The sequence below is a fragment of the Coregonus clupeaformis genome, unplaced genomic scaffold, assembly GCF_020615455.1.
Source record: "Coregonus clupeaformis isolate EN_2021a unplaced genomic scaffold, ASM2061545v1 scaf0033, whole genome shotgun sequence".
Lineage (NCBI taxonomy): Eukaryota > Metazoa > Chordata > Actinopteri > Salmoniformes > Salmonidae > Coregonus > Coregonus clupeaformis.
This window is the reverse complement of record NW_025533488.1, coordinates 288,082-315,011: the sequence shown is the minus strand read 5'-3', so window position 1 is coordinate 315,011 and position 26,930 is coordinate 288,082. Positions and strand designations below refer to the sequence as shown.

The 26,930-nt window shown below is 47.2% G+C and overlaps 1 protein-coding gene across 1 annotated transcript; it reads right to left on the bottom strand.

Moving 5' to 3' along the window:
* Positions 1 to 6,204: 6,204 nt before the first annotated feature.
* LOC121543799 (Schwann cell myelin protein-like) lies at positions 6,205 to 7,078 on the bottom strand. Its single transcript, XM_045212633.1, has 3 exons — positions 6,811 to 7,078; positions 6,420 to 6,680; positions 6,205 to 6,305 (listed from the first exon to the last, which is right to left on the bottom strand). The coding sequence occupies exons 1-3, from the start codon at positions 7,076 to 7,078 to the stop codon at positions 6,205 to 6,207; spliced, it is 630 nt and encodes a 209-aa protein (XP_045068568.1).
* Between the last annotated feature and the right edge of the window lie 19,852 nt (positions 7,079 to 26,930).

Below are 26,930 nucleotides of genomic sequence, written 5' to 3'. Positions count from 1 at the left end.
GTTCGTTTGCTTTTGTCTGATTGTTGTTACACCTGTTATCGTTTAGTGTAATTAGTGTCCTATAAGTTCTCGTTGTGTTTGTCTAGTGTTGTGTGTGATTGTTTTCACTGCCGTGCGCTTAGCTTTTGTATGTACAGTTTGCTCGGTTGAGCTGCTCTCCATTCTGTGTTTTTGGAGTATTTTGTCGCACGTATTTTGTGCGCCCGATTTATTTCGCCTGTGTGCGGAGTTTCTCGCCTCAGGGCGTTTGTTTTCGTACTGTGTTTTGTTGCCAAACAACTAAAGTCTTTTGGACTTACTTTGTGCGTCCTGCGCCTGATTCCACCACCACACCCACCTACAGCTACACTGACAGAATCACACACCATACTCGATGGAGTCAGCAGGAGCCGCAGCAGCACAGGCGACGTTGGAGGACAGGATCCGCGAACAAAATGACCAGATCCTGCGGATGGGGTCCGCACTGCAGGAGGTGATCACCACCATCCGAGGCTGGGAGACCCGAGGGACTCCTCCACCGCCATCCTCCCTGCCCGCACCATCGGCAGGTCAGCCCATTCCCGCTCCGGAACCCAGAGGAGTTCGGCTCTCGCTCCCGAGGGCCTACGATGGGACCGCGGCCGGCTGTCAGGGATTCCTTCTCCAGGTGGAGCTTTACCTGGCCACCGTGCACCCGGCGCCCTCGGGACACGAGAGCGTGTCCGCCTGATCTCCTGCCTTTCCGGGAAGGCGTTGGAATGGGCCAACGCAGAGTGGAGGAGAATCGACGCGAACACCATCACCTACGACGAGTTCTCCCGCCGCTTCAGGGCGGTGTTTGACCATCCCCGGAGGAAAGCGGCGGGGAGCGTCTGGTCTGCCTCCCGGCAGGGGAAGAGGAGTGCCCAGGAGTTCGCCTTGGAATTCCGTACTCTAGCGGCGGATGCAGGGTGGAATGAGCGGGCTCTCATCGATCACTACCGATGTAGTCTCACGCGAGGACGTCCGTCGGGAGCTGGCCTGTAGGGACACCAGCCTCTCGTTCGACCAGTTGGTCGACATGTCCATCAGGCTGGATACCCTGCTAGCTACCCGCGGACGTCCCGAGGGGGTCCGTCCATTTCACCCTCCAGCGCCTCCCGAGCCGTGCCCCATGGAGCTCGGGCGCTGGCGCGATTAGAGAGGAGGGTCGGCTTACGAGGGGGTCCATCTCCTGCACCAACTGTGGTCGGGGAGGACACACCGCGGCTAGGTGCTGGGGATGGCCTCCTAGGGGAGAGGACGACGGGTCCCGCACTGGGGAGTCCTTCCAGGTGAGTAGGCGCCCCACTCACCCAGAGCTCTCTGTTGCACATTTCTGTATACCTGTGCGTTTTCCACAGGTAGCACCTCATTCCCAGCATAAGGCGCTGGTAGATTCAGGCGCGGCTGGGAATTTTGTTGATAAGAAGTTTTGCTTAGCCTTAGGGATTCCCCTTCTCCCTGTTGACGTTCCCTTCCCCGTTCATGCCCTAGATAGCCGTCCGTTGGGTGCGGGCTTGATCAGGGAGGTCACTGCGCCACTTAGGATGTGTGCGCAGGGGGTCATCAGGAGATGATCCAGCTATTTCTGATCGACTCGCCTGCGTATCCGGTGGTGCTGGGCATGCCCTGGTTGAGTACCCATAACCCATCTATTTCGTGGCAGGAGAGGGCTCTGATGGAGTGGTCTGCCCAGTGTGTGGGTCGATGTTTAGGTGTTTCCGTAGGGGCTACCTCGGTGGAGAGTCCAAACCAGGTGCCCGCATTGCACGTTCCCCCTGAGTATGGGGATTTGGCTATTGTGTTCAGTAAGTCGAGGGCGACACAGTTGCCTCCCCATAGGCAGGGAGATTGTGCGATAGACCTCCAGACAGGAGCTGCGCTCCCACGGAGCCATGTGTATCCTCTGTCTCAGGAGGAGAAGAGAGCTATGGAGACGTACATAGACGAATCTCTGAGACAAGGATACATACGGCCCTCCACTTCCCCTGCGTCCTCGAGTTTCTTTTTTGTGAAGAAAAAGGATGGAGGATTACGCCCGTGCATTGATTACCGTGGTCTCAATCAGATCACGGTGAAGTACAGTTATCCACTCCTGCTGATTGCGACCATGACGGAGTCATTGCACGGGCGCGTTTCTTCACTAAATTAGATCTCAGGAGCGCGTACAACTTGGTGCGCATTAGGGGGGGCGATGAATGGAAGACAGCCTTTAGTACCACCTCGGGCCATTACGAGTATCTTGTCATGCCATACGGGTTGATGAACGCTCCTTCAGTTTTCCAATCCTTCGTGGATGAGATCTTCAGGGACATGCAGGGGCAGGGGGTGGTCGTGTACATCGATGACATTCTCGTGTACTCGCCTACCCGAGTCGAGCATGTGGCCCTGGTGCGCCGAGTGTTACGGAGACTGTTGGAGCACGACCTGTATGTCAAGGCAGAGAAGTGTCTGTTCTTCCAGGAGTCGGTCTCCTTTTTTGGGTTATCAGTTGTCTGCGTCAGGGGTGAAGATGGAGGTAGACCGGGTGTCAGCCGTGCGTGATTGGCAAACGCCAACCACTGTGAAGGAGGTGCAGCAGTTTTTTGGGGTTTGCAATTATTACCGGAGGTTTATCCGGGGTTTTGGGCAGGTGGCAGCTCCCATAACGTCTCTTTTGAAGGGGGGTCCGGTGCGTCTGCAGTGGTCAGCCGAGGCGGACAGGGCGTTTGGGAGGCTGAAGGACCTGTTTACCTCGGCTCCGGTGCTGGCGCATCCGGATCCCTCTTTGCCATTTCAGGTAGAGGTGGACGCGTCAGAGGCCGGTATAGGAGCCGTGCTGTCGCAACGGTCCGGCGCGCCACCTAAACTCTGCCCCTGTGCTTTTTATTCCAAGATGCTCAGTCCGGCGGAGCGAAACTATGACGTGGGGGACAGGGAGCTGTTAGCCGTGGTACAGGCCCTAAAGGTGTGGGGGCACTGGCTTGAGGGGGCTCAACACCCTTTCCTCATTTTGACGGACCACCGTAACCTGGAGTACATCCGGGCAGCGAGGAGGCTGAACCCTCGCCAGGCGAGGTGGAATATGTTTTTGACCCGGTTCACATTTAAGATCACGTACATCCCTGGGTCACAGAACGGTAAGGCAGACGCACTGTCTCGGCGGTATGACACGGAGGAGAGGTCCGTGGAGCCCACTCCATACTCGCCGGAGTCATGTCTGGTGGCACCGGTAGTGTGGGAGGTCGATGCTGAACTCGAGCGGGCGTTACGCACCGACCCTAGTCCACCTCAATGCCCGGAGGGTCGGAAGTACGTTCCGCTCGAGGTTCGGGATCGATTGATCTATTGGGCTCACACGTCACCCTCCTCTGGACACCCTGGTATCGGCCGGACAGTGCACTGTCTTAGTGCCAAGTACTGGTGGCCACGTTGGCGAGGGATGTGAGGGTTTATGTTTCCTCCCTGCTCGGTGTGCGCCCAGTGTAAGGCGCCTAGACATCTGCCTAGGGGTAAGTTACTACCCCTGCCCGTTCCACAACGACCATGGTCTCACCTCTCGGTGGATTTCCTCACTGACCTTCCTCCTTCACAGGGGAATACCACTATACTGGTCGTTGTGGACCGGTTTTCTAAGGCCTGTCGTTTGCTCCCTATGCCGGGCCTTCCTACTGCCCTGCAAACCGCCGAAGCACTATTCACCCATGTGTTCCGGCACTCACGGGGTACCCGAGGATATTGTGTCTGATCGAGGTCCCCAATTTACCTCCAGAGTCTGGAGAGCTTTTATGGAGCGGTTGGGGTCTCGGTGAGCCTCACCTCGGGTTACCACCCGGAGAGTAATGGGCAGGTGGAACGCGTGAACCAGGATGTGGGTAGGTTTCTTAGAATATACTGCCAGGACCGGCCGGAGGAGTGGGCAAGATGCGTTCCCTGGGCCGAAATGGCCCAGAATTCCCTACGCCATTCCTCCACTAACCTAACCCCCTTTCCAATGTGTGTTGGGTTACCAGCCGGTTCTGGCACCTTGGCAGCAGAGCCAGATCGAGGCTCCTGTGGTGGATGAGTGGGCGCGGCGCTCGGAGGAGACATGGAACGCTGCACACGTCCACCTGCAGCGGGCCCTCCGTCGTCATAAGGCGAGCGCCGATCTCCACCGCAGTGAGGGACCGGTGTACGCACCTGGTGATCGAGTCTGGCTCTCTACCAGAAACCTGCCCCTCCGCCTGCCCTGTCGGAAACTGGGTCGGCGGTTTGTAGGGCCATTTAAAGTCCTGAGAAGGTTGAACGAGGTGTGTTACAAATTACAACTACCTGTTGAGTATAAAAGTATTAACCCCTCGTTCCATGTGTCTCTTCTCAGGCCGGTGGTAGCTGGCCCCACTCCAAGAAAGTGAGATCAGGGAGACTCCTCCGGCCCCATTGGACATCGAGTGGGCACCGGCGTACTCGTGCGGTCCATCTTGGATTCGAGACGTCGGATGGGGGGTCTCCAATATCTAGTGGAGTGGGAGGGGTACGGCCCGGAGGAACGGTGCTGGGTGCCGAGGAGAGACATTTTGGACCCATCTCTCCTGACGGAATTCCATCGTGGGCACCCGACGCACCCTGCTCCGCGTCCTCCTGGTCGTCCCCAAGGCCGGAGTCGGCGCACGTCTGGAGCCGCGCGTCAAGGGGGGGGGGTACTGTCACGGTTTCGGCCGAGGCTGCCTCTCTTCCTTGCTCGGGCAGGCTTCGGCGTTCGTCATCTCCGGAATACTAGCTGCCACCGTTGCATGTTTCTATGTTCGTTTGCTTTTGTCTGATTGTTGTTACACCTGTTATCGTTTAGTGTAATTAGTGTCCTATAAGTTCTCGTTGTGTTTGTCTAGTGTTGTGTGTGATTGTTTTCACTGTCGTGCGCTTAGCTTTTGTATGTACAGTTTGCTCGGTTGAGCTGCTCTCCATTCTGTGTTTTTGGAGTATTTTGTCGCACGTATTTTGTGCGCCCGATTTATTTCGCCTGTGTGCGGAGTTTCTCGCCTCAGGGCGTTTGTTTTCGTACTGTGTTTTGTTGCCAAACAACTAAAGTCTTTTGGACTTACTTTGTGCGTCCTGCGCCTGATTCCATCACCACAACCACCTACAGCTACACTGACAGTTTGTTTCTTTGTTATACACATGAAAGACATGGAGTCACTACATGAGAGATAATGTATCATTTCTGTAGTAATTTAAGTGCATTTAAATGCATGTTATGCTTTTGGTATGTGTCAAGTACAATAAAAATGCATTTTGACTAATGAGACGGATTGTCATGCCAGTTAATGTGTTATGTTGTGTTCTGTAATTAAAGGTGAAGTTTGCACACAGTTCTGCAGTCTTAATGAGACTGACATAAGTGTATGTGATACCAAAGAGCCTGAATTACCCAAGCATTAGCCCTTTTTTTAAAAGTACTGTAAAAGCCATAACACAAAGCCACAACACAAATAAGAATGTACCATATTCTTTAGCCACAAGAACCATAAAGCTAACATATATAAGCAGTCGCCAGCTCTGCTACATTGGGTTAAAATGTTAAACTGGAAACCTTGACAGACTGAGTACCATGGCCTCTGAGCCAGACTCCCACATGCTTCCTATTGTGTTCACAAGTTGGCATAGACTGCATCGTCTCCACCAACATACTCGTATGGGTCGCCATCCTCTTCAGCCTACAGGAAACCAGATCAGAGATATCATCATCATCATCATCATCATCAACACCTCTATTGTTTTTTCAATCCTTTGTATTTAGAGCAAAGTTCTTCTCAGATATCTACTGTAAATGTCTGCAGTAGGCCTACAGTACATACCTCCATGTTGCCATATAGGTGATCGTTGGTGTAGTAGTTTGTGTGGATTTCACTGCTGGAGTCTTTCTGCTCTTTCCTGTGGATAGAGTTAGGGCCACTATGTGATGCATTCTCTTTATATGACACAACAAGAGTGAATGTAGGCTAATGGTCTTTAGCAACTCAGCAAGCAGGATGTATACATTATGATCACAGATAGAACAGCCTCTAGAAATATACCTTGATGTGATACCCTTGGCTATATCCACGTCCTGCTTGCTGGTTACTGGCTGGTCACTATGACAACTCCTACAGTTGAGAAAAATTATGCGAAGTTATCAAAACAGAACAAAACAGCTAAAAACAAATACAAATCCGTGTAACTCCCTCCAAAAACAAAAAGAGCAACTTACCCATTCTTGGTCAACAGGCAAGCTGACATGGGAATTAGTATTACTACCACCACTAATGCAGCAATACCAATTGAAACGTACAGCATCAACATCTTATCTGTCCAAAAACAAATAAATATGATTTATTAATGAACCCATAATATCCTTTATGATGTAAATATAGTATATAATACTTCATTTATGATACACTTTTCCCCACTGTTTCCCTTACCATTTGTGGACACAGTGAAGGACAAGGTGGCATTGCCCTGTGTGTTGCTGGCATTGCAGTGGACGGTCTCTGAGAAGCCTAGTGCCCTCTGTAGGGTCACCATGGTAACTGACCCATGCCTCTCCACCCTGGTACTGGGCAGGGGTCCTGCTGGAAGAGACCACTCCACAGTGCCGGGGGGCTCCGAATACACAATGCACAGACAGGTTACCATGGAGATGTCTAATGTGCATGCAGAGCCCACTTTGATCTCAGGGGGGTCTGGGATGAGAATGATAAACAGTTTGGTTTCAACTGAACATGTAGTGCTACATCCTGAAGAGTATTGTCTTCATCTTATATACACAGAAAGGACATGATCCTTATTGACAGAACATCGGCATCTACTTACACTCTACATTGAGTTTCAGTGGGCTGGATTGGCCTCGTCCCTCTGTGTTGATGGCAGTGCAGAAGAGGGCTTCAGTGAGTCTGGTCACATTCTCCAGTGTGATGGTAGGTCCCGTGGTGGGCAGAGGCCCTCTGCTGTTGTGCCAGCGGTAGCTGTGGGCAGCAGGGTTACTGTCACTGGAGCATCTCAGCTCTACAGAGTCTCCCTCCTTCACACTGGACACTCCCTCAACCTTCACATCCACTGGGGCATCTATAAATATCAACATTAGTAAGAATGATATTACTATGTAATACAGATCTTAGGACAGATTCAGTGTATCAATCACATGCTAAATATATTTCAATTTAAAAAGTGAAGTATGCCAAATCCAGGATCTGGACAAAGTTCATGATTCCTTTTCAAATTAGTTCAATTTAATGTATTGTTTCACTTTTGTCATATGCACAGAAGCATTCTGTTTTCACAGAAATCAAAGTGTAAATCTTCCAGTGTTATTAACACACAGGTGTGGTCCACTTACATTTGACATTGACCAGAGACTTGTTGTGATCAGTGATGCTGGGGGTAAAGGTCAGGGATGATGTCACTTCCCACTGGCCGTTGGTCAGCTGCTGTGATTAGACACTGGGTGTTCCGGAGTGGCTCCAGGTGAGGAGAGGGGGATCAGATGGGCAGGAGTGAGACACAGAGCAGGAGGCAGATACCTCCTCCCCCACCTTCACCTCCTCCCTCACTGACAGAGAGGGGGGGTCTGGAGAGCCTGAAATCAGCAAAGAGAAGAGAACAGTTATTGCAGTTCTTTTGAGGTGTGCATCCACTAGTTCTTGGGTCTGTCCTTTCAGCACTATAATTGTAATCTAGAAGAAGCTATAGCTATCATTAGGGTAAATAATGGGATACTGTATTACATAAATTGAAATTCTCCTTGTCAATTCTTCCCAAGGGAACTTACTGCTCACTGCAATGGAGACTGTGTCACGTATGTAGGAATACTTGTCATGGTCTTAAATAAAAGGGTTCTTTGTCACTGCGATGGAGCAGGTCGATTCTGAGTGAGCAGTTCTTCTGCCGGAGGTCTCCCACCAGCTCTGTACGACCCTTGTAGTCTTTGAATACTTTGGAACTGTCTGGGTGGTATATAACATCATTGGTGTCTTTGAACCAGATGCCAGTGAATTCAGAGGGCTTCTCCTCTGGTTCTGGGTAGTTGAATGAGCAGGGAATCACGATGCACGAGCCCTGCAAGCCGGACACTGAGCTGGGCACCTCAGCAGTCCATGACGAGGCATCAACTACCATCACTCAAATCGCAGTGGGGGAAATGTTAGTAAGAGGTGTTGGACACAGTCAAGGAATATGAGTATAATAAATATAATCCCTGATCTTTCTTTGTCTAGTCACAGGGGTTGATTTGAACAAATCAAGATGCCATTTTATTGTTAATTTTGTTCTATTAATATTTGAAAGGAGGTGCCTTACTAGCACCTCAAGTTTTTTTTTTATCTCCCCTGCACATGTACTTTTCACTTCTCTTTTTAACTCTCCTCACATTGTTTTGTATTTTCTTGTGTAAAACTGAATAAATAAATAATAAATAAATACAATATTTTATACTGTATACATCTATATTTGTATCCTACCTTCAAGCCAAATGCAATGAATAAGAAAAGGCCACGGTAATGTTTCACTCCGCATCCCCTCCTCTTTGTACAGGATCTGAGGGAATAAGAAACATTTGATTATCACTAGAATGTTAGCATTGCATATGATACTTTTACTGTCTAAAAGACAATCACTTACTTGCTTAGCAGGATCTTTCTTTCTCTTGTCAGATAACCACCCTCCTTCAGAGACTAATGGCATTGACATATAAAGGAAATATTACCATCTGCTCACACTACCCATTTCACAAATAACGTGATTTCTTTATTTTTGCTATCAGGACTTTCCATATTTTGTCTCTGACTGATGGTGGGGTGATTTAACTCTTCCCTTGAGGGAAGCATTAAATGTAATGTTTTTGAGAATATTTATTTTGACTATGTTTTCCTGTCATGAGAATTTCTATCTCTAATTCAATCTAAGCTTGAATCATTACTAGGGGTTGTAAGGCTCTGGTTTTAATCATAAATGATTCAAGGTCCACAACCAGCAAGAATGATCTGTATTTTTATTCATGGAGAGCTCTGGCGCCAAAAAACATACATACAGCTTTTATATCCCTTGACACACAAAGGCACTTTGCTCCGCCCACCTTTTCACAGCTTCTCAGTCCCCTTCACCCTGGAATGCTTTCTCAGCAGTTTCTAACTCCTCCCCCTCTGTTAGTGGGTTGACACTACATTATAACTCTTAACACCGTTCACACATTTATACTGTATTTGGGGTGAAATCCTTTAGTCATTATTCTTAAAATACAAATTAATCTAACATTTCCACATTGCAAAACTCAAAGGTTTTCAGAAGCTAAAGGTGAAATCTCTTGAAATTAGTATAAATTCTCATAAGATTGTTACTGTACCATTCCGCCACGTTAACTTTAGTCAGGGCTATTACTCACACTCAGTCAGTAGCACTAAAACCACATTATTAAATATAACTTTTTGTCATATGCATTGCAATTCACAATTTCCTTCAAACAATGTACGTGTGATCAAGTCTTTCACATCCTGTATCATGATCTGTGCTGTGACCATTATAGATGAGAAGATAGTCATGTCTATTATAGGGATTGGATGAAGCTCAGTGTTAAATGCCAATCTCCCTATCACCATAACTAAGCCAATATGACACCAATCTCTGAAAATTCTCAAATGAACTATATTGGAGGTACTCAAAACACATCTCAACAAAAAAGGGGGGGAAAGTATGAATTAGGCTGTTTGAGAAGGTTTGAATCCTAAGCAAACTGCCTACACATAGTTTGAAGTACAATAGACCCTTTTTCAGCACACAACACACTGACGTCACGCACAGATGTGCGCGACGTGGATTTATGTTTTTATTACTTCTAAACAAAATTACTGTTTGGGGTTCTCATACGCTTACAATGATGCTTTGATTCATGCTTGAACATTTGCTACGATAATTCTTGGTTGTGATCTTTGTAAAATAACTATTTTGGATGCAGCAGTTGTTAGCTAGAAGGCTAACGCTCATTGATATCGGCTGTAGCAAAAGCTAGCCAAAAAGCCATTTTACTGGTTGAGGTTGAAGTGTTTTTTAAGTATAATGCAGTTGATTTGCAATGATGACAAAACAATATATTAAGCTGGACATTCACACGAGCCTTAAAATCCAACTATAATCCAAAAGTAGTGTGAAATGTACTCATAAGCAATATGTAAATAGAGGCTTTCTTTTGCTGGCGTTCTATAAGATCTCCCCCTTGTTCTGTCACCAACTTGCGCGCATCTTCCTCGTGTTTGTAAACACAGAAAGGGGTCTATACCAACATACACTACATGACCAAAATTATGTGGACACCTGCTCGTCGAATATCTCATTCCAAAATCATGGGCATTAATATGGAGTTGGTTCAACATAGAGCTCCCCTCCCTCGCTTGTCATGTATGACATTTCTGCTCAAGTTGAGCAGTGACTCAGTCAGGAAGTAACAAGTGGTCTAACTGTAGGACCTCATACATAGATAATGGTTATAGCCAGGGGCGCAACTTTCACTGGGGACAGGGGGGGGACATGTTTTGCGTATCAGTTACACACAAGCCTAAGATCACCATGCGCAATGCCAAGCGTCGGCTGTAGTGGTGTAAAGCTCGCTGCCATTGGACTCTGGAGCAGTGGAAATGCGTCCTCTGGAGTGATGAATCACGCTTCACCAGGAGTACGCTACCTGCCCCAATGCATAGTGCCAACTGTAAAGTTTGGTGGAGGAGGAATTCTGGTCTGAGGCTGTTTTTCATGGTTCGTACTAGGCCCCTTACTTCCAGTGAAGGGACATTTTAACGCTACAGCATACAATTACATTCTAGACAATTCTGTACTTCAAACTTTGTGGCAACAGTTTTGGGAAGGCCCTTGCCTGTTTCAGTATGACAATGCCCCAGTGCACAAAGCGAAGTTCATTCGGAAATGGTTTGTCGAGATTGGTGTGGAAGACCTTGACTGGCCTGCACAGAGCCCTGATCTCAACCCCATCGAACACCTTTGGGATGAATTGGAACGCCGACTACAAGCCAGGCCTAATCGCCCAACATGTGTGCCCAACCTTACTAATGCTCTTGTGGCTGAATGGAAGCAAGTCCCCGCAATAATGTTCCAACATCTAGTGGAAAGTCTTCCCAGAAGAGTGGAGGTTGTTATAGCAGCGAAGGGGGGACCAACTCAATATTAATGCCAATGATTTTGGAATGAGATATTCGATGCGCAAGTGTTCACATACTTTTGATCGTGTAGCATATGTTTGTTAACTGCACGTGACATAACTCCACCTTTCGTATTCATGATATCATTAACAAAGATAATTCCTTTGTAAAAAATTAATAAAAATAATTGTTATGATGAGTTTCTCTGGTGTCAAGTAATTCAGTATGCAATAATATACTTAAACAATTATATGGGGAGTTAATACAAAATATTTAATAGATACGGTACCGGGTTCATCTAACAAAAGGCGCGTGCTTTGCCTCTTGTCATCCGAACTACTAGACAAAGAAAATATCTCTCTTCTTATAGTCCATGTTACATATTGCTTCCACATCTGGTAACCATCAGTTGGCACTCCCTTCTTTGATGGTATTACCTTGTACCCCAAGTCAGTATATTCCATATATCAATCATTCTAAGATAAACACCAGTAAGCTCCCTCGAACATACTGGAATTCTTGGCATCCAGACTCTGTGGCACCAAGAGTCCCCTATCTAATAGATTTAACCTTGTTCCCAAAACACTATGAAAAGACATCATAAAAATAATGTTTATTTTTTATTTTTTATATAAATTAGTATATTTGAATTTAACCATGTTATTTGTTGTAATATTTGTTGTTTTTTCTGGAGGATGAAACTGGAATTCCAACCAGCTTTGTATGGCTTTTTTTTAGAAAGGGCAATATTTTAAAAGAAAATCCATTTTCAATTAACTGAAAGTGAAAGGTTGTAATCTGGATAAAGGGAAAAAGGCTACTTTTGAACAAGGGGAGACATTCTTACTAATCTACTGGAGAACCAGTTCGGGTTTAAGTATAACTTTGTATGACTGATGCTTTTAGTGAGAGGTTTAATGCATTAATATCTAATAATTTTAGCCTCCCAAACTCATATTCATTATATAAATAAGCACATTTTATTTTGTCTGGCTTGCCGATCCAAATAAAGTGAAATAGTTTTTGCTCAAATAATTTAAAAGACAAATTGTTCGGCATAGGCAGGGGCATAAGTAAATAGGTAAACTGGGATATGACTAAATAATTAATCACTGTGATTTTTCTACAAATAGACAGGTATTTACATTTTAATGGTTGCAAGATCTTATTTATTTTTGCTAACTTTCTGTTAAAATTATTTATTTAGGGAATGAATACCAAGTATGTCCACTTCACCATCACATCATTTTATTGGTAAACTACACGGTAATGTAAAATCTTAATTTTTTAGCAATCCAATGCATAATATGGTACACAATGCTATTAGACACCATTAGCGGTTTTTCACCATTGTATGTGGCCTGCACTACCTACCAGCCAGCTCTAGCCTGGACTATTATCGGCCAGTCTGCACTGTCTGCACAGCGAGTTATCAACCCAGAACCTATCGGATTTTCTGCCGGAATCACTGAATCACTGGACCTTTAACACTGGATAATCGCAACTAGCTAGCTGCAACCAAATGAACATTGTTGTTGGCTAATCAGCCTTGAACTAGCCTTGAGTCAGGCACATCTCCCGGCTATCTACCTCTCTGTCAACAGGACGGGACTTCCTAGAGTCGACACGGAGCCCCGCCGATCCATCACGACTGGTCTGCCGACGTAATCGTCTGATGTGGTTTCAACAGGCTTCCCGTTGCGACGACCACAAAGATCCATCTGCTAGCCCCGGCCCGCTAGCACACGCAAACAACAGCCGTGCTTCCTGATCGCTGTGCTGTAGTACCAATTCGAACTGCTCTCGGACTCACATATTGCTGTTCACTGGACCTTATGATCACTCAGCTGCACAGCTGATGCCTGCTGGACTGTTCCTTTACACGGTACCCTGTCCTGTTTATCTGTTTAGCCTCAGCCCAAACTTTATCGCCATTACCAGTTGTTGTCTTAGCTCTCTCTAATAACACCTGTGATTGCTTTATGCCTCTCTCCCATGTCAATATGACTTGCCTATTGCTGTTCCAGTTAGTTCTTATTATACAATTTCACTGTAGAACCCCAAGTCCCTCTCAAACTGCCTCAAATAGTTCCTTTGTTCCACCCCCCATACACGCAGAGACCGGCTCAATCGGTGACTCCAATGATGCTATCTCTTTCATTGTTACCCAACGCTTAGGTTTACCTCCACTGTACTCATATCCTTCCATATCCTTGTCTGTACATAATGCCCTGAATCTATTCTACAACACCCGGAAATCTGCACCCTTTATTCTCTGTACCCAACGCACTAGAAGACCAGTTCTTAAAGCCTTTAGCCGTATCCTTATTCTAGTCCTCCTCTGTTCCTCTGGTGATGTAGAGGCTAACCCAGGCCCTGCAGCCCCCAGTATCACTCCTACTCCCCAGGAGCTATCATTTGTTGACTTCTGTAACCGTAAAAGCTTTGGTTTTCTGCACGTTAACATCAGAAGCCTCCTTCCTAAGTTTGAGTTATTCACTGCGTTAGCACACTCCGCCAACCCTGATGTTCTAGCAGTGTCTGAATCCTGGCTTAGGAAGGCCACCAAAAATTGTAAAATGTCCATCCCCAACTACAACATTTTCCGTCTAGATAGAACTGCCAAAGGGGGTGGAGTTGCAATCTACTGTAGAGAGAGCCTGCAGAGCTCTTTCATACTATCCAGGTCTGTGCCCAAACAGTTTGAGCTTCTACTTCTAAAAATCCACCTTTCCAGAAATAAGTCTCTCACTGTTGCCGCTTGCTACAGACCCCCCTCAGCCCCCAGCTGTGCCCTGGACACCATATGTGAATTGATTGCCCCCCATTTATCCTCAGAGTTCGTACTGCTTAGTGACCTAAATTGGGATATGCTTAACACCCTGGCCACCCTACAATCGAAACTAGATACGCTCAATCTCACACAAATTGTCACGAACGTCAGGGTAAGGAGTAGACCAAGGCGCAGCGTTTCAGGCAAACATACTCATTTATTGAGCGAAACGCGAACAAAACAACAAAAGACGGTAACGTGACAGTACACGGTCAAACACAACCAACTTGAAACAAGAACCCACAAAACACAAAGGAAAACCGACAGTTTAAATATGGCTCTCAATCAGAGACAACCAGCAAACAGCTGACACTCGTTGCCTCTGATTGGGAGTCACTCAGGCCAACATAGAAAAACACAACCTAGAACACCCAACATAGAAACAGAACACATAGAATAAACACACCCTGGCTCAACAAATAGAGTCCCAGAGCCAGGGTGTGACAGTACCCCCCCATAAAGGCGTGGACTGCGACCGCGCCTCAATAAGAGCTAAACAGGGGAGGGCTGGGTGGGCATACCTCCTCGGCGGCGGTTCTGGCTCCGGCCTTGCCCACCACCCTCCAATCAACCCCCCATAGCGCCCCTGATCCGGTCTAGCCCCGCTGGCCGGAGCCGGACTGACGACACGCACCCCTGGCTTGGTGCGTGGAGCAGGAACGGACCGGACCGGGCTGACGATGCGCATCCCTGGCTTGGTGTGTGGAGTAGCACCTGGCCGAACCGGGCTGACGATACACACCCCTGGCTTGGTGCGTGGAGCAGGAATGGACCGGACCGGCCTGACGATGCGCACCCCTGGCTTGGTGCGTGGAGCAGGAACGGACCGGACCGGGCTGACGATGCGCATCCCTGGCTTGGTGCGTGGAGTAGCACCTGGCCGAACCGGGCTGACGATACACACCCCTGGCTTGGTGCGTGGAGCAGGAATGGACCGGACCGCCTGACGATGCGCACCCCTGGCTTGGTGCGTGAGTAGCAACTGGCCGGACCGGGCTGACGACTCGCACCCCTGGCTTTGTGCGTGGAGCCGAACGGGCCTCACTGGACTGACGACTCGCACCCTGGCTTGGTGCGTGGAGCCGAACGGGCCTCACCGGACTGACGACTGCACCCCTGGCTTGCTGCGTGGAACCGAACGGGCCTCACCGACTGACGACTCGCACTCCCTGGCCTGGTGCGAGTAGCAGGAACGTTCTGGACCAGGCTGACGACTCGCACCCTGGCTTGGTGCGAGTGGCAGGAACAGGCTGGACCAGGCTGACCACTCGCACCCCTGGCTTGGTGCGAGTGGCAGGAACAGGCCGGGCCGGGCTGGCGACTCGCACCCCTGGCTTGGTGCGAGTGGCAGGAACAGGCCGGGCCGGGCTGGTGACGCGCACCGTAGGTTTGGTGCGAGTGGCAGGAACAGGCCGGGCCGGGCTGGCGACGCGCACCGTAGGTTTGGTGCGAGTGGCAGGAACAGGCCGAGCCGGGCTGGCGACGCACACCGTAGGTTTGGTGCGAGTGGCAGGAACAGGCCGGGCGGGCTGGCGACGCACACCGTAGGTTTGGTGCGTGGAGCAGGGACAGGCCGGGCCGGGCTGGCGACGCACACCGTAGGTTTGGTGCGAGTGGCAGGAACAGGCCGGGCCGGGCTGGCGACGCACACCGTAGGTTTGGTGCGTGGAGCAGGGACAGGCCGGGCTGGGCTGGCGACACACCCCGTAGGCTTGGTGCGTGGAGCAGGGACAGGCCGGGCTGGGCTGGCGACGCACCCCGTAGGCTTGGTGCGTGGAGCAGGGACAGGCCGGGCTGGGCTGGCGACGCACACCGAGGCTTGGTGCGTGGAGCAGGGACAGGCCGGACTGGGCTGGCGACGCACCCGTAGGCTTGGTGCGTGAGCAGGAACAGGCCGGGCTGGACTGGCGACGCACACCGTAGGCTTGGTGCGTGGAGCAGGGACAGGCCGGACTGGGCTGGCGACGCACACCGTAGGCTTGGTGCGTGGAGCAGGGACAGGCCGGACTGGGCTGGCGACGCACCCCGTAGGCTTGGTGCGTGGAGCAGGAACAGGCCGGGCTGGACTGGCGACGCACACCGTAGGCTTGGTGCGTGGAGCAGGAACAGGCCGGGCTGGGCTGGCGACGCACCCCGTAGGCTTGGTGCGTGGAGCAGGGACAGGCCGGGCTGGGCTGGCGACGCACACCGTAGGCTTAGTGCGAGGGGCAGGAACAGGCCGGGCCGGGCTGGCGACGCACATCGTAGGCTTGGTGCGAGAGGCAGGAACAGGCCGGGCTGGGCTGGCGACGCGCACCGTACACTTAGTGCGGGAAGCAGGAACGAGCCGGGACGGGCTGGCGACGTGCACCGTACACTTAGTGCGGAAAGCAGGAACGGGCCGACCGGACTGGTGACGCACACCACTTGCTTGGTGTGAGGAGCGGGACTGGGTTTCATCATAACCCTCCGCTCCCTCAGCTGCCTACCGAGTTCCTCTCGCCGTGCCTCATTTCTCACCCTTTCCCTAATCGCCTCTAATAGCTCCATCCTCTGCAACACTAACTCCTGCTCCCTCTTCGCCAGTAGCCCCCTTAACCTGGTGGCCTCCTCACCTAATCGCCCTGTGGCAGCCTCCTGCTGCCCAGTCGCCCCTGCCGTGTGCCCCCCCCTAAAAAAATTTTGGGGTTGCCTCTCGACCCTCCGACGCTGCTCCCACGTCCAGGCTGCCTGTTCCTGGACACGCTGCTTGGTCCTGGTATGGTGGGTTCTTCTGTCACGATCGTCTGACGAATGAGTAGACCAAAGCGCAGCGCGTTGAGCGAACATGACTTTATTTAATTAAAGCCTGGAACAACAAAACAAAATACGATCGTGAAGTCCACAGTAACACTGACTGATAACGGAACAAAAACCCACAAACACAAGGTGAACACAGACAGTTTAAATATGGCTCCCAATCAGAGATAACGAGCCGACAGCTGACACTCGTTACCTCCGATTGGGAGTCACTTGACCAAACAAGGAAAACACAACCAATGACAACCCAACCAAACAAAACACAACCAAAACGAACACACCCTGGCTCAAAATACAAAGTCCCGGAGCCAGAGCGTGACACAAATGATCAACGAACCTACCAGGTACAACCCTAAATCCGTAAACATGGGCACCCTCATAGATATCATCCTGACTAACTTACCCTCTAAATACAACTCCGCTGTCTTCAACCAGGATCTCAGCGATCACTGCCTTATTGCCTGCGTCCGTAACGTGTCCGCGGTCAAACGACCACCCCTCATCACTGTCAAACGCTCCCTAAAACACTTTAGCGAGCAGGCCTTCCTAATTGACCTGGCCCAGGTATCCTGGATGGATATTGATCTCATTCCGTCAGTAGAGGATGCCTGGTTGTTCTTTAAATGTAATTTCCTCTAAATCTTAAATAAACATGCCCCATTCAAAAAATACAGAACTAAGAACAGATATAGCCCCTGGTTCTCCTCAGACTTGACTGCCCTTCACCAGCGCAAAAACATCCTGTGGTGTACTGCATTAGCATCGAATAGCCCCCGCGATATGCAACTTTTCAGGGAAGTTAGGAACCAATATACACAAGCAGTTAGGAAAGCAAAGGCTAGCTTTTTCAAACAAAAATTTGCATCGTATAGCACTAACTCCAAAAAGTTTTGGGACACTGTAAAGTCCATGGAGAATAAGAGCACCTCTTCCCAGCTGCCCACTGCACTGAGGCTAGGAAACACTATCAACACCGATAAATCTACAATAATCGAGAATTTCAACAAGCATTTTGCTACGGCTAGCCATGCTTTCCACCTGGCTACCACTACCCCGGCCACCAGCTGTGCACCCTCCGCTGCAACTTGCCCACTCTACTCAGCAAATTGGATGTAGTCTATCACAGTGTCATCTGTTTTCTCACCAAAGCCCCATATACTACCCTCCACTGTGACCTGTAAGCGCTTGTTGGCTGGTCCTCACTACATATTCGTCGCCAAACCCACTGGCTCCAGGCCATCTATAAATCACTGCTAGGCAAATCCCTGCCTTATCTTAGCTCATTGGTCACCATAGCAACACCCACCCGTAGTATGCGCTCCAGCAGGTATATCTCACTGGTCATCCCCAAAGCCAACACCTCCTTTGGCCGCCATTCCTTCCAGTTCTCTGCTGCCAATGACTGGAACGATTTGCAAAAATCACTGAAAATGGAGACTCTTATCTCCCTCACTAACTTTAAGCATCAGTTGTCAGAGCACCTTACCGATCACTGCACCTGTACACAGCCCATCTGAAATTAGCCCACCCAACTACCTCATCCCCATATTGTTTATTGTTTATTTATTTTGCTCATTTGCACCCCAGTATCTCTATTTGCACATCATCTCTTGCACATCTATCATTCCAGTGTTAATACTAATTGTAATTATTTTGCACTATGGCCAATTTATTGCCTTACCTCCATAACTTACTACATTTGCACACACTGTATATATATTTTCTGTTGTATTTTTGACTCTGTTTTGTTTTACCCCATATGTAACTCTGTGTTGTTGTTTTTATCGCACTGCTTTGCTTTATCTTGGCCAGGTCGCAGTTGTAAATGAGAACTTGTTCTCAACTGGCTTACCTGGTTAAATAAAGGTGAAATTTAAAAATTTAAAATAAAACACATCATAGTTTGGTTGTAATCTAGAGAGGTTAGAACACATATCTAGGTCCTCCATGAGGCTGTGCAGGGATCCAGATTTTGGATTTAAGAAGACATTTGAGTCGTCAGTGTACAATGACACCATTTATTTTAAGCCCTGGATTTCTAGCCTCTCTATATTATTGTTGGATCTGATTTTAATAGCTAACATTTTGATGGCCATAATAAATAAATATGCAGACAGTGGACAACCTTGTTTTACTTCTCTTGACAGTTTAATACTTTTGGGAAGGGAAAGGAGGGGTGAACGGGGGAGGGGAGAGAGAGCCGTCCTTCAAAGTCATAGTAAACAAATTAACAACTGACTTTCAGCATGCTGATAGGGAAGGGCACTCAACATGTAGAGCACTTACACAAATGATTGATGATTGGCTGAAATAAATGTATAATAAGAAAATTGTGGGTGCTGTTTTGTTAGACTTCAGTGTAGCTTTGACATTATCAATCATAATCTTCTGCTGGAAAAACCTACAGTTGAAGTCGGAAGTTTACATACACCTTAGCCAAATACATTTAAACTAAGTTTTTCACAATTCCTGACATTTAATCCTTGTAAAAATTACCTGTCTTAGGTCAGTTAGGATCACCACTTTATTTTAAGAATGTGACATGTCAGAATAATAGTAGAGAGAATGATTTCTTTCAGCTTTTATTTCTTTCATCACATTACCAGTGGGTCAGAAGTTGACATACACTCAATTAGTATTTGGTAGCATTGCCTTTAAATTGTTTAACGTGGGTCAAACGTTTTGACTAGCCTTACACAAGCTTCCCACAATAAGTTGGGTGAATTTTGGCCCATACCTCCTGACAGAGCTGGTGTAACTGAATCAGGTTTGTAGGCCTCCTTGCTCGCACACACTTTTTCAGTTCTGCCTACAAATTAATTTTCTATATGATTGAGGTCAGGGCTTTGTGATGGCCACTCCAATACCTTGACTTTGTTGTCCTTAAGCCATTTTGCCACAACTTTGGAAGTATTCTTGGGGTCATTGTCCATTTGGAAGACCCATTTGTGACTAAGCTTTAACTTCCTGACTGATGTCTTGAGATGTTGCTTCAATATATCCACATAATTTTCCTTCCTCATGATGCCATTTATTTTGTGAAGTGCACTAGTCCCTCCTGCAGCAAAGCACCCCCACAGCATGCTGCTGCCACCCCCGTGCTTAACAGTTGGGATGGTGTTCTTCGGCTTGCAAGCGACCCCCTTTTTTCTCCAAACATAACGATGGTCATTATGGCCGAACAGTTCTATTTTTGTTTCATCAGACCAGAGGACATTTCTCCAAAAAGTACGATCTTTGTCCCCATGTGCAGTTGCAAACCTTAGTCTGGATTTTTTACAGCGGTTTTGGAGCAGTGGCTTCTTCCTTGCTGAGTGGCCTTTCAGGTAATGTCGATATAGGACTCGTTTTACTGTGGATATAGATACTTTTGTACCTGTTTCCTCCAGCATCTTCACAAGGTCCTTTGCTGTTGTTCTGGAATGATTTGCACTTTTCGCACCAAAGTACGTTCATCTCTAGGAGACAGAACGCATCCCCCTTCCTGAGTGGTATGACGGCTGCGTGGTCCCATGGTGTTTATACTTGCGTACTATTATTTGTACAGATGAACGTGGTACCTTCAGGCGTTTGGAAATTGCTCCCAAGGATGAACCTGACTTTTGGAGGTCTTAAATTATTTGTCTTTTGATTTTCCCATGATGTCTAGCAAAGAGGCACTGAGTTTGAAGGTAGGCCTTGAAATACATCCACAGGTACACCTCCAATTGACTCAAATGATGTCAATTAGCCTATCAGAAGCTTCTAAAGCCATGACATCATTTTCTGGAATTTTCCAAGCTGTTTAAAGGCACAGTCAACTTAGTGTATGTAAACTTCTGACCAACTGGAATTGTGATACAATGAATTACAAGTGAAATAATCTATCTGTAAACAATTGTTGGAAAAATTACTTGTGTTATGTACAAAGTAGATGTCCTAACCGACTTGCCAAAACTATAGTTTGTTAACAATAATTGTGTGGAGTGGTTGAAAAACGACTTTTAATGACTCCAACCTAAGTGTATGTAAACTTCTGACTACAACTGTATGTGTTATTGCTTTACATCCTCTGCTATATTGTGGATTGAAAGTTACCTGTCTAACAGAACCCAGAGGTTGTTTGAGTAAAGTCTGTGTGTCTATGTATGCTGATGACTCAACATAATACACATCAGCTATCACAGCAAGTAAAATCACTGCAACACTTAACAAAGAGTTGCAGTCGGTTTTTGAATGGGTGGCAAGTAATAAGCTAGCTAATTTTACCCCAACATCGGACACCCCCTAACTTCGGACACTCTCTAGTGGTTGGAGGACTAAATCACCTCAAGCTCAACATTTAAATGGACTGGAAAATAACGGTAAGTTTTGCGACTAAAGACACCCTTCCAGTTAGCTGTCCACCAATTTTCATTTAAATGTATGTAAGTTAAGATCGTTTTCAAAAAAGTAATATAAATACACATTTTGCGTGACAGACCACACATAATTTAATATCCAACTTTTTACCTCTGAAATATAGCTAACGGATTTTCTAATGTTGCTAGCTTAGTTGCTAAATGTTGATAGAACTGCTAAGTAAGCAAAAAGTGTTAGATAATACATATCACGAAAACAGCTGAATGTTTACCATATCAAAATTGTTGTCCTCTGACAGGGGCGTTTTGCACAATCTGCAAACATTTATTTTGAACTTCGAACCATGAACTTTTTGACAACTATCACTGTTGGCTATGTTTCATCTTACAACAGCTACATAGAGGCAGTATTTAGTAAAATGTTACAATGTATGCATCAATATTAAACTAATTGGGACACAAATTTCATTACAGATAACATCAAACAAAAAACGTGGGTACACTTTCAGTTATTGTGAAAACTTCACCTTTCAATGCCTTAGCTTAGAAATGTAAATGTTCATACATTCAGATTGAGTTATCTTTCTAAAATGTGTATAGTATGCCAAGTTTTTTAGCTACATGTATTTACCACCACAGCATGGAGAAAGTCAAGAGGAAGCAGTGGAGTGAGATGGACATGTTCCATACCATGGAGGACTGCAGGGATGGCTATCCGCCAGGCTGCCAAGGTCAGGCATCTTTTGTTTTTAGGAGATTACCACGTGTATGGGAATTTTATCTGCTAGTAACAGTTTTATTTATCTACTGCGCCAGCCATGGGTTCCCTTCACCAGACAGAGGCTGATGAAATACACAGACAAAATACGCAGGTACAGTGCCTTGCAAAATAATTCATCCCCCTTGGCGTTTTTCCTATTTATTTATTTATTCGGATTTCATGTAATGGACATACACAAATTTTGAAAAACTTTTTTCAAAACATTCTAAAAAATAAATAATGGAAAAGTGGTGCGTGCATATGTATTCACCCCCTTTGCTATGAAGCCCCTAAATAAGATCTGGTGCAAACAATTACCTTCAGAAGTCACATAATTAGTTAAATAAAGTCCACCTGTGTGCAATATAAGTGTCACATGATCGGTCACATGATCTCAGTATATATACACCTGTTCTGAAAGGCCCCAGAGTCTGCAACACCACTAAGCAAGGGGCACCACCAAGCAAGCGGCACCATGAAGATCAAGGAGCTCTCCAAACAGGTCAGGGACAAAGTTGTGGAGAAGTACAGATCAGGGTTTGGGTTATAAAAAAATATCAGAAACTTTGAACATCCCACGGAGCACCATTAAATCCATTATTAAGAAATTGAAAGAATATGGCACCACAACAAACCTGCCAAGAAAGGGCCGCCCACCAAAACTCACAGACCAGGCAAGGAGGGCATTAATCAGAGATGCAACAAATAGACCAAAGATAACCCTGAAGGAGCTGCAAAGCTCCACAGAGCTGTGTAAGCCGTACACTCCACAGAGCTGGGCTTTATGAAAGAGTGGCCAGAAAAAAACCATTGCTTAAAGAAAAAAATAAGCAAACACGTTTGGTGTTCGCCAAAAGCCATGTGGGAGACTCCTCAAACATATGGAAGAAGGTACTCTGGTCAGATGAGACTAAAATTGAGCTTTTTGGCCATCAAGGAAAACGTTATGTCTGGCGCAAACCCAACACCTCTCATTACCCCAAGAAAACACCATCCCCACAGTGAAGCATGTTGGTGGCAGCATCATGCTGTGGGGATCTTTTAATTGGCAGGGACTGGGAAACTGGTCAGAATTGAAGGAATGATCGATGGTGCTAAATACAGGGAGATTCTTGAGGGAAACCTGTTTCAGTCTTCCAGAGATTTGAGACTGGGACGGAGGTTCACCTTCCAGCAGGACAATGACCCTAAGCATACTGCTAAAGCAACACTCTAGTGGTTTAAGGGGAAACATTTAAATGTCTTGGAATGGCCTAGTCAAAGCCCCGACCTCAATCCAACTGAGAATCTGTGGTATGACTTAAAGATTGCTGTACACCAGCGGAACCCATCCAACTTCAAGAAGCTGGAGCAGTTTTGCCTTGAGGAATGGGCAAAAATCCCAGTGGCTAGATGTGCCAAGCTTATAGAGACATACCCCAAGAGACTTGAAGCTGTAATTGCTGCAAAAGGTGGCTCTGCAAAGTATTGACTTTGGGGGGGTGAATAGTTATGCATGCTCAAGTTTTCAGTTTTTTTGTCTTATTTCTTGTTTGTTTCACCCCAAAAAATATTTTGCATCTTCAAAGTGGTAGGCATGTTGTGTATAATCAAATGATACAAACCCTCCAAAAATCAATTTTAATTCCAGGTTGTAAGGTAACAAAATAGGACAAATGCCAAGGGGGTGAATACTTTCGCAAGCCACTGTATTTGGTGTTCTATGTGTTTATGTATGTAGAATTCTGAATGTGGATGTTTATGGTGATGCCAAAACAAACAATTATATATTCTATTCTATTGTAAGTTTCGGCACCCAGGGTAAACAATCCCACCACTGGGGAAGAGGTGGTGGGAAATGTTAAGGAGGAGGCACAAGAACCTGAGCATGAGAAGGTCGGACAACCTGGACAGGGGGAGAGCTGAGTCCGACGATGGACACCTTCTTCGCTTCTTATGAGAAGCACTTGGAGGAGAGTGGGTTGAGGGAGAAACCCAGACAAATCTATAACTGCGATGAGTCTGGGTTTCGTAGCAACCAGAGCAGGCACAAAGTGCTGGCTCCCCGGGGCGCAAAACACGTGTACCAGCAGGCTCCGGGGACCAAGGAGCACATCACAGTGCTGGCCTGCCTCAATGCAGCTGGGGAGGATGTCCCCCCATTCATCATCTACCTTAAGTGTTTTTCCCCGGTGGCCACTACACACTGGGAGGCCCCCCCAAGCCTTGTATGGACGGTCAAAAAGTGGCTACATTGACGGGGACCTGTTCAGGAAGTGATTTCAGCACTTCATTAAGCATGCAGTGAAGGAGCGCCCTCTCCTACTCCTCTTCGATGGGCACTAGAGCCACATGGACCGAGAGGTGCTCGCTGCGGCACTAAGGGAAGGGGTTATACTTTTTTGTCTTCCACCACACTGCACCCATGTCCTGCAGCTGCTGGACGTGGCATACTTTGGCCCTTTAAAGACTGAGTTCTCCAAGGTAGCTGGAGACCTTAGCCATTTTGATCACTCTACATGGTAAACAAATAAGAATTTGCGTAGAGTATTCTGCTACCCGTACCAGTGCTGCAAGGACATGCACAATGTGGTGGAAGGGTTTAAGAAGTGTGGCCTCTTCCCTTTTAACCCTTCAGCCATTGAAGGGTCCCGTTTAATGCCGTCTCGGTCCCTACAGGGTCCCACCACCGCCTCGCCGAGAACCAGCAGCACTGTGCCGTCCATCAGCACCTCCTCCCCAGCGACCACAGGAGGACCCTCAGCCCCTGCTCCAGTCCCAGTCCCAGCCCCTGCTCCAGTCCCATCCCTAGCTCTAGAAGAGCACCCTCTAATAGAGGGGGGCTGATAGCGAATGACCTGGGGCACATCCTTACTGTCCTGAAGTATCGGCTAGAACGATACAGAAGACTCCCTGTGGTCGCCACATGCCTCACCGGGGAGGAATACACGCGCCAGTGGCAGGAGAGGGGTGAGAAGGAGAGGGCCGAAGCAGAGGAGAAAGAGCGCCGGGCACCTCTCAGAACACAGAGGGCACAGGAGAGGGCTGCCATGGATGAGACCATTGACGCCATCGCCTCTGCTGGAACCCCCACTGGAACAACTCCTGACAGCTGCATCACCACCGTCTCCCAGTGTGCAAACCTGTAGGAGCCGCCGGAGTCCCCAGCTGCAGAAGGCGGCCACATGCCTACTCTCCTCCCGGCCACACCATCGTCGGCCCCTCAACCCCACCATTACAAACACCAGCTCCTCCAAGCCATCGGCGGCGGTTTCGTCCACCACCACCACGATGCACCCCCCCGTATGTCACCACCAATGCAGCCTCCTCTGGACCAACTGCCTCCTCCGTCTCCCCTGGTCACACCACCATAGCAGCCTTGTCTGGTGTCCCTGCCCCCTGCAATTCGAATACAGCCACCTCCACAGGTAAACATATTAAATTATGAAAAAATGACTGTTTGTTATGTGTTTTATGAAACAGCAATGTTTAAATGTTTCTCTTTACATAAATACAGTCCATAGCACCAGCCCTCAAGGCATGTCCACATCCTCCAAAACTTCTGCAGCTTCCTCCAGAGGTATTGATGTAAAAAAAGTTTTAAAGGGTTTTCATGAAACAGGCTCTGTCTAACACTACTTTTTCTGAAACTGCAGCACATAAAAGGAGGAGAAAAGCTCCACCAGCCACCTCTGTCACACCACACTTGGCACTACTCTCAGGTACTTCATAATCTGTTTTTCTCTCTCAGTTGTATCAATTACTATTGTTGTTGTAGAACTTCTACATTTTGCAAAACCATGTTAATCAATTTGATTATTATTTTTTTTCAAATAAAATAAGACACCACCTGCTGTGCTCGCTGCGGGGAGCGTTATCCGCCTGGAAGCTCCCCTCAGGAGTGTAGGTCCGAGGTGCCATGGGTGTGCTATGACTTCTGCCAGCTCTGGTTCCACTGTGTGCAGTGGGATCCAGAGGTGGCGGTGGAGCTGGATTTTTATTGTGATTTTTGTGACAATATAGGGATGGAGGTCGAGATTTAATATATATATATATATATATTTGTTTTTTATGTCTAAAATATAATATGTATTTATTCAGCCCATCTTGTGTATTTCTTCCTTTGCTTTCCAAGTACATCTCTGTAACACAAACTCCAACAGTGTTTTCATTATTTATGTCAATGCACATTACTGAAATTAAAGTTCTGTGATGTAAATTATTCATACACATATTTATTTTAGTATTAAACTGTTATCTACTGTCTCAAAACATAAGATTAATCTGTAAAACAAATTATGAGACATTATTTGGTTACAACAACACTGAATATGTTGGTGAATAACCACAGAAGGGCGCACTGGGCTACGCAATGAAGAGTTGACAGGCAAGTCATTACATTTTTTACCGGAAGGTAAAATAACAAAATTAAATGGATATATCTTGTAATTGAACAAAAGAGTAAGGTGGCCAATAACTGGGGACTGTATGCCGATAATATTGGACGTATTATTTTTGATAAACCGCTTATCAGAAAATAATAGTAGTATTTCCACTGAAATGTCAAACATGCTAATTATAACCCGTTAGCTAAAATTTTTACGACACCAATATTCACAAAACATTGTTTACACTGTTGAAGGTAATATGTTTCTTAAACGATGTTGAATATGCCGGTAATAGCTCATCACTAAGCTAAGGACCCTGGGACTAAACACCTCCCTCTGCAACTGGATCCTGGACATCCTGACGGGCCGCCCCCAGGTGGTAAGGGTACATTTACATTTACGTCATTTAGCAGAGCAGGGTAGGTAACAACACATCCGCCACGTTGATCCTCAACACGGGGGCCCCTCAGGGGTGCGTGCTCAGTCCCCGCCTGTACTCCCTGTTCACCCATGACTGCATGGCCAGGCACAACTCCAACACCATCATTAAGTTTGCCGATGACACAACAGTGGTAGGCCTGATCACCGACAACGACGAGACAGCCTATAGGGAGGAGGTCAGAGACCTGGCCGTGTGGTGCCAGGACAACAACCTCTCCCTCAACGTGATCAAGACAAAGGAGTTGATTGTGGACTACAGGAAAAAGAAGAGGA

Coding starts and splice junctions, on each gene's coding strand:
- LOC121543799 (XM_045212633.1), bottom strand. CDS start 7,078: ATGTTGATATTTATAGATGCCCCAGTGGATGTGAAGGTTGAGGGAGTG. Junction 6,681..6,810: donor ACTGAAACTCAATGTAGAGT/GTAAGTAGATGC, acceptor TTCTCATCCCAG/ACCCCCCTGAGATCAAAGTG. Junction 6,306..6,419: donor CTTCACTGTGTCCACAAATG/GTAAGGGAAACA, acceptor GTTTTTGGACAG/ATAAGATGTTGATGCTGTAC.